A 12490-nucleotide genomic window follows, 5' to 3' on the forward strand; every position below is an offset into this window, starting at 1 on the left:
ACATAAACCTTATGAATTATGAGTTGAAATTATTCTGAGGATCTTTGCATGAATTTGGACATATTTTATTTTTTAAACTTTATAATCAACTTTATTGCCAATGACTGCTTACAGTATGAGAAGAAAAGACTGCAATTAATTATGATACACTCACTGTGGACATGAGTAAACTTTAAAATGTCCTTGATATTTTGTTCTGAAAAATTAAATTTCTAAACAAAATCATAATTGTGATCTAAATAAATATCTATATTGTTGATTGTCAATGACTAAGTACCATCTATGCTTATTATTTCTTGAAATATTTAAATTTTTCTCAGACTTAACAGTTATTTTGTGACACTGAATTCTGTATAATAAACAGGAATTTCAGTACCAACAGAAAAGCTATTTTAGGGCAAAAATAAAACAAAAATAGATAAACACACAGAGAAATGAGTGCATGGCATTATCTGATTTAAAATACATGTAAATTATTCCTGTCTGATGTACCACATAAAAGCAATTAATGAAGTTAGACATTTAATGAGATGTTTCCAAAGTTTTCCAATAAATCATGGGTAAAATTTAAAATGATGGAAAAACGAACTATGTAACCTGAATAATTAAGAGAATTCAAATGATGTTAATGAATACATGGATGACAAATGCATCAAGGAAAAAATTTCTTTCCTGTCATTAAAAACAAAAAATGGATTTACTTGGAAATTTGTCAGTATTGTACTGCTTACATAAATGGATAGGTTGGTCACTAGAGAACTATTCTCAGCTTACCTCTTCCAATGCATCAGCAGGCCTTGTTCTTTTCTGTCCCTTATTACCTCTTTTTGACATCATCTTGTTTTTCTTGGTCTCTTTCTTTTGCTGATGTCTAGGTATGTGCCTTATTTTAGGGCCTGAGTGAGATGGCAGCTTTTTAGGGCCACCTTGTTCAGCTCTTAACTTCTTATCCTTGTCACTCATCTTCAGCATGCTGAGTACGTTAGTTTTACTTTTCTTCACATCTTTATCTTTCTTCTCCCCTTCCACAGATGTGTCACCTTTCGACTTTCTTATTTGCTCTCGCTTTTGCTGAAAGGATAAAAGTCACTTCTGTACCATAGCTGTGGTTTTTATTTCCAAACTTTGTCAAACTAAATTTCAAAATGATTTTTTTCAAAGCAAGATCCCCCAATGAGTCTCGTATGCAGAGCCTTTAAAATCCCTGCATATCAAGCAGTATAGCATGTGAATTTTTTAATCAAATATAAAACATAAGATATTGTAGGTAAATTGCAGGAACATCCTGGAAGCTTTTGTGAATAGGGAGCTAAAGGTATGTGTCTGTTAAGTCCACACTGATGGCTAGGCTAAGACTCCCTCTTGGACAGCATTCCAAAAAGCACCGCGATGTTTCCATTGAAAATCAAAGGATGTGAATGAATTGATTGAGGGTGCTTGGGTCAATGGCAGGAGGCAGAGCGCTGTTACCTTTGGGACCAAGAAAAGTCTGGGATAAAACTTGGGAGTAACACTGGAACGAACGATAGGACCCTCTTGGTGCTTTATCCATTTTGGTTTGCAAGAACTGTGTGCTTCGCTGGGTGGAGCTTTGATATTACAGTTTTCACAAGCTTGTGTTCTATATGTGGCAATTGGGTTCTTTTGTTCATTTCTGTTCTATCCCTGTATCAATGCTGTTGTTGTGGGGAAGTGAAATTGGTCTCTTGTTGGCTTGTTTGCCAACTTCTTCAAGGAAGATTAGAGGATAACGGCTGTGCTCTTAGCTTGGCCTTATGGTGGTCCTTCTGGAAAGTGCAGGCAGAGAGCACCAAGTCACCGCCAATTGTAAATTTGTACAGCATTGGCCAAATTGTAAAACTGGATTAGACCATGGTGTTTTTTGTGATGAAACACTGTATTAACACTGTAAACTGTACCATAGCATGATTGACCACTAAAACATTTTTAAAAAAAGACCCAAATTTACTAAGCAGGAATTGAGGGGACCAGGTATATGAAAATCTAAGGTAATAACGAACATTAATTCTCTGGTGTTTTTAGATCTAACTATAATTCTCATGCCTTGTAATTCTTGTGTCTTCCTTGTTTGTTGGGGGTGAGGGGATGTAAACTAAATTTAAGAATGTGATACTTACCTACAACTATGGTGTAGCTGGTCCTTTTCTGGACAGAAAATACCCAAAACTGGAAGATGAGAATTCATCCTCCTATTAAGATCAACCATAAGATCCTAGCACACCCACCCATCCCAGTCTATATTGCAGATATCTTGCCCATGTGCACTGTCCTTAATTCTTTTTAAAGAATGCAACCTAAACTAGTGTGATATGAGTGCTGGGTGGGAGGAGGGAATCTGTCAATAGCAACAAGCAAGTATTATATATTAGCTTTACCCCACCTCCAACCCCAACTAAATTTTAATATCAGTAAGATGTACCTGTTGCTATTATGAAGCTGAATTTGTCAGTTTCATGAGAGGTTGAACAACCAACAACTGGCAAAAGAAAAACAAATACAACGAATACTCACCCTCATAGCAGAAGACTAATGCCTGATGGTATCTATGTGGACCACTGTTGGTGGTAAGACAATAGGATCCAAGAAACATGTACCTTCTCTTTGGTGAGCTAATGAGCAAAGGTAAAATGATACGTTAGTTTGAGAATCCAAAAAATGGCTTTCACCACATCTTCCTGAGATGAATGAGTTAGACAGGCCCAAGAAGTAGCAATGACCCGAACCTCATGAGCTTTTGTTTTCATGAACGAAAAATCCTGATTTGTAAGAGACTGATGATCGATCTTGATATTTATTGCAATGCAACTTAAAATGGTGGAAGCTTAAATATCAGTTGAACCTTTAATGGGGAAGAAAAGACACATCCTCCCCTTTCTTCTCCTTTTGAAAGCTGACAAATAAAAACACAAAGCCCTAACTGGACAAAATAATCCATCTTTATCATCCCCAGCACAGGTACGACTGAGATGGGATCTCAAGCGGGAGTGGAGCAACCAAATGGAAGCTTATTTAAGCTAAGAAAAACTGGCTGGCAAAGGACAGAAACTGACTCATAATTTCCACTGAACCTAGCTCTATGGATAGGGCATGAAACTAGCTCCTTTGTCTCATGGGTAAGGTTCTCAAAGGACACTTCACCCAAAGTTTCAATGGTGGGTTTAATGATAAGAGACAAGAAAGGTTCCATTTAGGCATTAGCAAGCATTGTACATGTCTTTGCATCTCAGAATACCTGATCACGTCTGCCAATCTGAGTCCCTCACGATGGCTGGGCCGTTGAAAAATTTAAGTGACTTGGATCAGGCTGCCTTTATCTCTTGATTTGTGCCTCCTTGTCTCCTGAGGTACCCTACCACTGACATGTTGTTGGCAGAGACTATCACATGGTGACTTTGTTGATGCACCTCTGAAGGGTTCAGAACACTGCCCTCATTTCCCAGTTGTTGTCAAGGATAGATTCTTCCAGAGACAAAAAAAACCTGAATAATCAGTCCTTCCAGATTGAGATGAATGCCCCACACCAAATTTAATGTAACAGACAAGTGTGTATGGGTGTGATTTGGATTTTTAATGTAGCTTTTAACAATTTTCCTGCCATAGTGCTACAATGTCTACAGTGTGCCAGTTTATTGTGATGCCTAGCACTGGCACATCATGCCACAGATATGTAGCATCATGTCCCACCCAGTCATATTATCCTGACACCAGGCCGACCAGTTCTAACACTAAACTCTTAATGCTGAACATCAAGCGAGGCAGCTGTTAGTACCATTTTATGACTCGGCAGGAGTTCAAACCTGCAACCTCCTGCATCCTAGGCAGACACTCTAACCACTAAGGCAACAGATAAGAGTTGGGTTTGGGAGCATGCATGGAGACTCTGGCCAGACACAGGTGCCAATATGACATGAATCAAATGATGGTGGAAATCCTGTCTTAAAGAAATATGAGCATTCATAGGTTCCTGTGTGGTTTCCTAGAAAAATCAGTGCTTGCTCCATCTCAGAATTTTATCTGTGTGGGTATTAATATCCTCAAAAACAGGATTAGTCATTGTCCCTCTGGACAAAGTTGACAAGATCCTGTCCCTGTCAGAGTTGCTGAGTGCAAAGACCACATTATCAGCTCCTCATTTTCTTCAGTAGATCTGGTTCTCGTAGACAGACAGCACTTGAATTCTCTACAGCTTCTTCTTTTGACAGTAGCTATGTTGGGGCCCTGAGTGGCCAAGTGGTCAAAGTGCTCACAGTTCCAGATCACTGCCATCTCACCACTGTCTGTATGGGTTCGAGTCCAAGGCTCGGCTAGCATGCGTACGTGGGAAAGCCTGCCAGTAGCTTCTCGTGGGTCGGTGGTTCTTCCTTGGGTTTTCCAGGGTTCGGTTCTTCCTCCACCAGTTATACTGGCCGCCATGTATAGCCTATCTTGTGCTGAAAATGGCGTTAAACCCTAGAACAACAACAACAGTAACTAAGTTAATAGCCTGGAATACATGAGTCACCATAGTGGGTCTAGTTAAGATGTCATCAAGTCAAATCTGGTCTATCACTAATATGATTGTCAAATAGTTCTCTCCCATAATAATATTACAGAATTGTTGAAAGCATATACCTTGCAAATTAATGTTGTTGTTGATGTAGGGTTTAATGCTATTTTTCAGCACACGATAGGCTATACGTGGCGGCCAGTATTATTGGTGGAAGAAGAACCCGGGAAATGCCCGAAAAGAACCACTGACTCTCGAGAATTCAAATTAATGATGCTGAACTATATAGTAAATAATAAAATGAATACATGCCATGAAAATTATAAGGCTGTCAAATCTGTGCAACCTGCTCTGGGAATCTACCTAACATGTATATTACTGTTTCATTACATATACTAAAATTTTTATCAACATACATGTACTGCAAAATCAAATTACCGGTATATCCCATTCCTCTTAAAACTTACTTAAATATATCAAATGTTTTAGATGCTTTCAACCAACTTGTCAAAAATATGGAATGGACTTAGCAAAGTCATGACAATGAATATATGTGTCTTCCCTTGTGAGTTGCAAACAAATATAGCAGCCTCCAGATTATCAGGAAAATCATCTATTGTGGAAACAAAAGTGGGATGTAGTACCTAGTGTTCACATTATCTTCATGCAGATGAGTAAAATACCCTCTACTTTTTTTCAGTAGAGATATTTGATTTGCAAGCTACACTGTCACACTGTCATACTGACAAATCTGTATACAGTGATATATGCATGTATGTATGTTTGTATATAATACTGTTAGAAGGCAAAAACCAAATAAATCTGAACTTACCATTTGCCGTTCTATCCGCTTCTGTTTTGCCTCAAGAGCTGCCTTGTTCTCCAATGAAAATTCCACAATTAACCTCTGTAAAAGATATATATATATATATATATATATATATATATATATATATACACATGTATGTATGTGTAGAAACAGCCATGTAAAGTTTCACAAACATAACCGTTTTTCTGTTTTATTTGTTTGTCTAGTATATGTTTTGTATTTGCCTTTGAAAAAGACTTATTAAAGAGTTGAAAGCACTCAAGCTAGCTAAATACTAGTTTCGCACTGTTCTTGTCAGTTTTACTGCATTTATCTAAATCAATCCCTGACCAGTGATCCCTTGCTGGATCCAGTGCACTTGAAAGAATTGTTAGTTTACATATGATTTGTATTCTTTATATATATATATATATATATATATATATATATATATATATATATATATATATATATATATATATATATATAAAAGATCATAAAATTCTATGGCTTTTGCCAGACATTTTTTCATGAACATTAACATGGCAGGCATATATTTGTGAAATTTAATATAAAAAAGTCAAGGGAGATAAAATAAGTTTTGACAAAAAAGGAAACATTTATTTTATACACTTAGTTATTAGATGTATTGGAAAATGTGTCATTTTCAGCCCCATATTTGATGCTGCTTTAGTATTAGTATTATCCTTCAATGATTAACTTGTTTCCTCTCCAACTAATTATTTGTCCGATTAATGTTTTTACACTGAGAAAACTGCATATTAGAATTTCAAGCAACGATAGTATTTTATTACACTTTATAAAAAAAAAAGTCCAAAAGACCATTTAAAATTTCCACACTCAATGCCAATATGTATGCTCTTTTTAGATTCAGTCCACCTCTCTTTATCAGCTACCATGGGAATGGTAAAAATATGGATGCATATAGGAAACAGCTCCTGAATGAATTGATGAAATAAATGGAACATCATGCATGTAAAGTGGACATTTTAGTGGTTATCGTGGTTTGTTTTAAAGCCCTCAAGGGACTGGAATCAGGACACTTAGAATGACAACTAAATGCATACGAGTAATATGCTGCATTAGACTTCCATTGAGCACATGTGCAAAGGAGAGGAAATTCAACTTCTATGTACACTGTACTTGAACTGATGTGTTCTCATGAACCAATCCTCTGGAAATTGAATATGTTCTAATAAAATTTTGGACATCTGCAAAACACCTAAAATAATAGCTATATTAAGAGTTGACTATACATGCAGTCAGAAAATCAAATTTATATGGAAGGATTATTAATTCTGAAGCCATGTTTTGTTTTTGAATTCACAAGGTATGAGAAAAGTATGTGGCCTGGTAGTAATAGCAATTACTATCTAAGCACAAAAGTAAAATTGTACTCAAATTTACCAAACTTTTCATCCTCCATAGCTTTCTTCAAAGTGTGGTTCCATCAAATATTTTCAATTTCAATAGTAAGTACAGCAAAACTCCAATTATGAATTTTTCATTTTGTAGGTTTTATGCCAAGTACAATTTCTGGGATCAAACAGTTTTGACAATTGTGTCAAAGTCAATAGATCTGGGCCTTTTCTTGGAATAACTTAGACCAAAACTAACTGAAAACTAACATGACTGATTTGAAGCACTGTCATGTTTGCAAGGCCCCATCTATAAAGTCATGTATAAACAATAATCTACTGTCTTGGAAATATTACTGCAGCCATGTGTTTGATGTCTAATGATTGCCACAGGCTAGTGTTAAACTCTCACACAATGTTACCGTGACCCACCAGAGACCGGAAACTTGATTTGGTGAAGGCAACCGTTCGCATCATTTGACAAAGGCTTATACAGATTAGTCCTAAGATCAGAGGTAAGCCCGAGGAGTGAACGAGGCATGTTCTTATCCATCCCCATGTTGACAGACAGCGAGAGGGACACTGTCCACTAAGTTTGATTGGATCAGTTCACAGCAATATCCAATCAGAAATTGAGATAGAGGGTGTGATTACAATTTGATGCAAATTATACTTTTAGAACTTGTAAATGAAAAGTTAGTTTCACCTGGGAAGATTGCTGAGCAATAGGGTTACTCAGAGGAAGCCACTCTTAATCTGGCAGTAAAACATAGAGGTATATTCTAAGGAAAGACAAAGCTTCGAATGGTCAGTAAGTTTTATTTGCTTGATTTTTGCAGAATATTACGGCATCATAATTTTAATTATCTAGAGTATGTACACTTAATTACTAGCATCATTTAGTATGTAGAATTACCTTTGTAGTGTTACATTTACATGTGTATTTGAGAAATGGGCTTGAGTATTACATAGAGAATTAAATAGATTGTTAGCTTGTGATCAAAATTAATTTTGTAATTTGCTGTTAGATTACTTTGTAGTAAACCAGTGCATTCATTAATGCGTTATGTTAGAATTTACACATGCTTGAATTGTGAGTTTGGAAAATAGTAAGATTAGTTACTATGGACGTATGCATATATCAGAGCATGGATATTTTAATATTTGCCTACTTTGTATGAGTTGTAAAGTAAAGAAATGTGTCCAATTGTTGTGATATTGTTTAGTATAATGGATTAGGAATATGTACTGATGTGACAGAATGTATTGATGTATGTATAAGAAGTAACTGACACGGTGCTGTATTATGATATTTGTTTTACCATACAAGAATGTATGGGTATCTTGATGTGAATGAATGCATGACCAAACAATTTAATAGCCATTATCTGATGATAGGCTGTGTGTAGTGTGAGATGAGAGGGCTAGGGGAAAATATTGTACCATCCTTGTGTTTTCACAGGAAGCTTTTTAGGGGACACAGAACTTCGGGTTCGACTGAGTCCAGAGTCTTTAAGAGTTGGAGACGAAATTGAGACTAGTGAAACAGTCAAAGTTGATGGAAGTCTAGTCAGTGGAGAAGAAGGTGGAGAAGAAAGTGAAGGAGGAGAAGGAATTTGGAGAAAGTTGAGGAGGAGGTTGAGAAGGAATCTGGAGAAAGTTGGGGAGGAAGAGGAGAAGGAATTGGGAGAAATTGGAGAGAGAAAAATACCATGAGTAGAATACAAGGACAGGTGGAAATCAATCTCACACTGCTAATCAAGTGATGCAATAGGCTATTAAAGAGTCGAGCAGAAGGAGTGTAACTGGAAATTTTAATCATTTGATTATTGAATTGTTATTAATTTCTTATTCATTGAATTTCAACCTTTTTGTATATTGAACAATCTAACTGTCAGCATTGCTGACTGAGGCCTCGAAGCTTTACATCTATCTTTCAATAATTTAACTTCCAACCAAAATCTAGCCTGGGTGGGACTTCTATAATAGTTAAAATATTGGGAGCACCCCACCCCAACCATAACAATCCTCATAAGCATTCTACAAAGACAGTGTCAGTTAAGGTATTAACTTTTCCATAACAAGCTAACCGGATAATTATTCTGTTTACTTCTTTGAAACTTACTTTATACAAGAGTCTATAGTTTATATTCTCTTCCACACCATTTGTCATTTGGTATTTGTACAGTGAAACGCCTATAAACCAAAACCTCATTATACTAGAACCCCCTCAAACAAATGTCAATCCCAAATTTCAAGGTTACATTTTTGAAAAAAATGTATGAAACAGAAACTCAGTTCAAAGTTGGAAAAATACTTTACCTGCTCAATTCCTGACATATTCTGGAACAGATTAATTATGGTTACCAAAAAGTACTGTAGTGGGCTGATCCATTAGACAAAGGTCCAGAAAAATGACATACACGTGCTGACAATAGGCTAATCTGACATCTTTGCACCAAACAAGAGAGAGCTTTTAAGGTGAATTACGAATATCTAAATGTATGTAGGTATGCCATTTAAGAAAGACTTATGTTTATCTGCCTATTATCTAAATATGATTGATACTATTAATTTTTGTATACATGAACAATAGAACATTGTTTGCTTGTTTTTTTTAAAAAAAAAAAAAATATTAGGGCTTTATTAACCGGGTATATGGCCTCACTTCTAACACTCTGCTCAGATACCATGCAAACTAATATTCTAAATGTCAGATTCACTAAATGACACAAATGGAAGTTTAAAAACATTTAGCAATTTTTTAATTGCAATTGCTAAGGATGACTGTTATTTGGCTATGGAAGATGAAATTGAATCAGTACCACATGCAACATTGGTTAAAGAATGTTGCAAGAAAGAAAGAAAAAAAAAAACGATAACCTTCCACTCCTTCAAGATCTTGAACTGTGAACATCACAAATTATGCAGAGTATTTATTAAACATTGTGGAGTATCATTCATCATTAGAATCAACCTGAAGTAAAAGTTATAAAGTGTCTTATTCCTCAGATGTTTCTTGTGTCAAGGACTGTATGTGATGACTATATTTTTTATGTGACAGGATGTAATTTGCAGACTGACTGTATACCATTCAGCTAATCCATCAATAATGATTAAATATATATTTTTTTTAAAATCAGTTTTAATATTGTGCACTCTTACACAGACAATGATGCTCAAATTCCCTCTCTCATCACACAAGTGCTTAAATTTTTTTATTCCACATTAGCAAAGACTTCTGTAAACCAAAAGTTGTCAAAATCAAATACTTTTTTTTGGTGGTGGTGGGGGGGTCAATGTCTATGGATATAAGCATGTGTGTGTATTTGTAATTTCCCATTACTGACTCATCCCCCAAGACACTGTTGTGCCCACAGTTGACCTGCCTGAAGGTCACATTTTGTACTCTTTTTATCCTTGATAGTCATGAATGCTGGGAATTTTGTCATATCTGTGGGTCAACGGTACTTTAGGGTAGGCATTACATTCAGCTAACCCTGTAGAAACAATACTGTATGATTTCACCTTTATGCAAGAGAAAGTGTTATACACATCATGCAAAAGAAACTTGAAGCCAGAATCATTACACTATGGCCACAGCTCAATAAAAGTCAATCAGGAGCTCTTCAAAGGCATTACTAAGGCTGCTATTGAGGTCTGCGAAAGTGCAAGAACAATTGACCTATTACTGTACCATAATCTGTGCCAGAATAGTGGAAGGTTTGCCATTCCCAACTATTACTCATGAAATGGGGAAGAAAAGCACATTACATGACCCAGAGTAAAAAAGAAGCAAAGTCTAATAGAAGTTAATGGGCTGGTTGCAACAGCTAGAGGAAATACCAGCTGTAAAAAGGAGAACAGTAAAAGGTCAATAATCCAGACCAACTGGGAAAAAAATACATTTTTTCCCTGGAAAACAGGTCATCAAGTACACTGATATTTTAAACAATCAGTGTTTTTATTATTGGAGGACATAGAGTTTGCATAAATGAACAATCTGGTTAATAGATGTTGGAATAATTAGTGTTCCACAGTAGCATGGTGGCTCAAGTCAAGTCTGATGAAATTGACAAGTCACACATGCTGGAATAAACAGCAGACGGAAAAATTGACCAGAACAATTTATTTGGATTGGAATACCTTAACCAATAATCTAAGCATCTCAAACTAACACATAAAAGGTAACTGCATTTGATAGCATATAACAGACGTATCCCCTCCTTCTTTTCTGCCATGACTATATAATTATAACAACCAATAACAATGACAAATTTATGAAAGAAAGGATAATCAACTGGATGAAATAAATGCAACTGTGTTAAGAACATTACAATTAATAAGGTAATATCCATTTAAAGGCATGGATTTTCAGCCTGTGACTTGAAAATATGGTAAAGGCTACCAGAACCTAATTAGGTCTGACAATCTCTTAAGGTATTTGCATATTAAATGAGGTCATGTTTGGACCTTCAATACATGTACTTTCAATATCTTGCTTTCAATATTTCATTCTTCTTTTTCCTCAAAATGTTGCTCTGTGCATTTGCGTTCTTTAGACAATTCGTTGCCTCTACAGATCCAAGGTCTGAATTGGTTTCAAGGGTTGCAAATACGTTGCTTGCAAACTCAGTGTGACAGATTTATGGGTGATGGATCAAAAGCAGGAAATCAATATTTCTATCTGAATTTACATAAAAGGTTTTTTTTTCTTCTTCTTTTGACACCTTTTTTAAAATGACCATGGTAAAAAAAAAACAACAATGTACAGAAGAAAGAAAAACTTCCCAAAACTGAACTACTGCAAAATGTTCCTATTAAAGAAAACCATCAAAGTATAACCTCATTGTTAAATAAATCAATAGACAGTTGTAATTAAACACAGATGGAATATTATGAGTGAAAATGATATACCCTCTTACAACAGCATCATCAGTTTGTTTGTGAGTTTTAATGGCACTTTTAACAGGAAATTGGAGCTAAGTGCCTTTCTTTAGGATACACAGAGGCTGCTGACCTGGGGTGGCTCAGGAGGGCATCAGACCTACAATGCATGGATTGTAAGTCAAGTGCTCTACCAAATGAGCTTCCATGGCTTTCAAGAACTGTAGCAAAGTTATATTCTCTTCTCTAATAGTGTAAAAACTATTAACTGAGCCCCTTGCCCCTGATCAGTACCAGGTTAATGACACTGACATTCCCTGCCCCTTCACACTAAGAAGTTATATCATAAAGCAGAAAGACACTAAACAGGTTGTTTAACACATGAACAGTAAACATTTGCCAGACTGCCAAAAGGGAGGAAAGCTGGCACTCATTAACATTATATACCATATTCTACCACTTATAGGTCAGCCATACTGATACATCAACCAGTCCATACAATGTGAAGAAATTCTAATAAACCGCTGACCAATTCTATAATTTCTGGACATGTGTAAATCAATATTGTTTGACCTGAAACAAACGTTTATCTGGACCAATTCTTACTACTTGACACAATCATGATTTCACTATATTTCATCAAAATTTCAAGAAATTTTTAATATATTATTAATAATTTTCTGAACTTAAGTATGGAGGATAATTGTAACATGAAATGCTGTGCTAATGAGTAGCCAGTTGGGGCGGGGTGGGTGGGGGGAACCTTTGGCAATGAATCAATCGCTGATTCACCAGCTGGAAACAAAGACCCATGATTTGAAATGTAACACCTATTCTGAGTCTCATCCCTGCAGAAATGTTTGTTCTGGACTAATTCTTTCCTGATCATCCCAGAAAAATACAGTGATC

General features: G+C 35.9%; 1 protein-coding gene across 1 annotated transcript in view; it reads right to left on the minus strand.

Annotated features, from left to right (window-relative positions):
- LOC149786424 (RNA-binding protein 28-like) overlaps nt 1-12490 on the minus strand; it is a 136650-nt gene that overhangs the window by 14962 nt on the left and 109198 nt on the right. The window contains exons 19-20 of the mRNA XM_089976867.1: nt 5340-5414; nt 775-1071 (exon numbers count right to left, since the gene is read on the minus strand). Of these exons, the coding sequence (XP_089832993.1) occupies nt 775-1071; nt 5340-5414 (372 nt within the window). The remainder of the gene's footprint in view (nt 1-774; nt 1072-5339; nt 5415-12490) is intronic.

The sequence above is a fragment of the Sinohyriopsis cumingii genome, chromosome 12, assembly GCF_028554795.1.
Source record: "Sinohyriopsis cumingii isolate HCF-2022 chromosome 12, ASM2855479v2, whole genome shotgun sequence".
NCBI lineage: Eukaryota > Metazoa > Mollusca > Bivalvia > Unionida > Unionidae > Sinohyriopsis > Sinohyriopsis cumingii.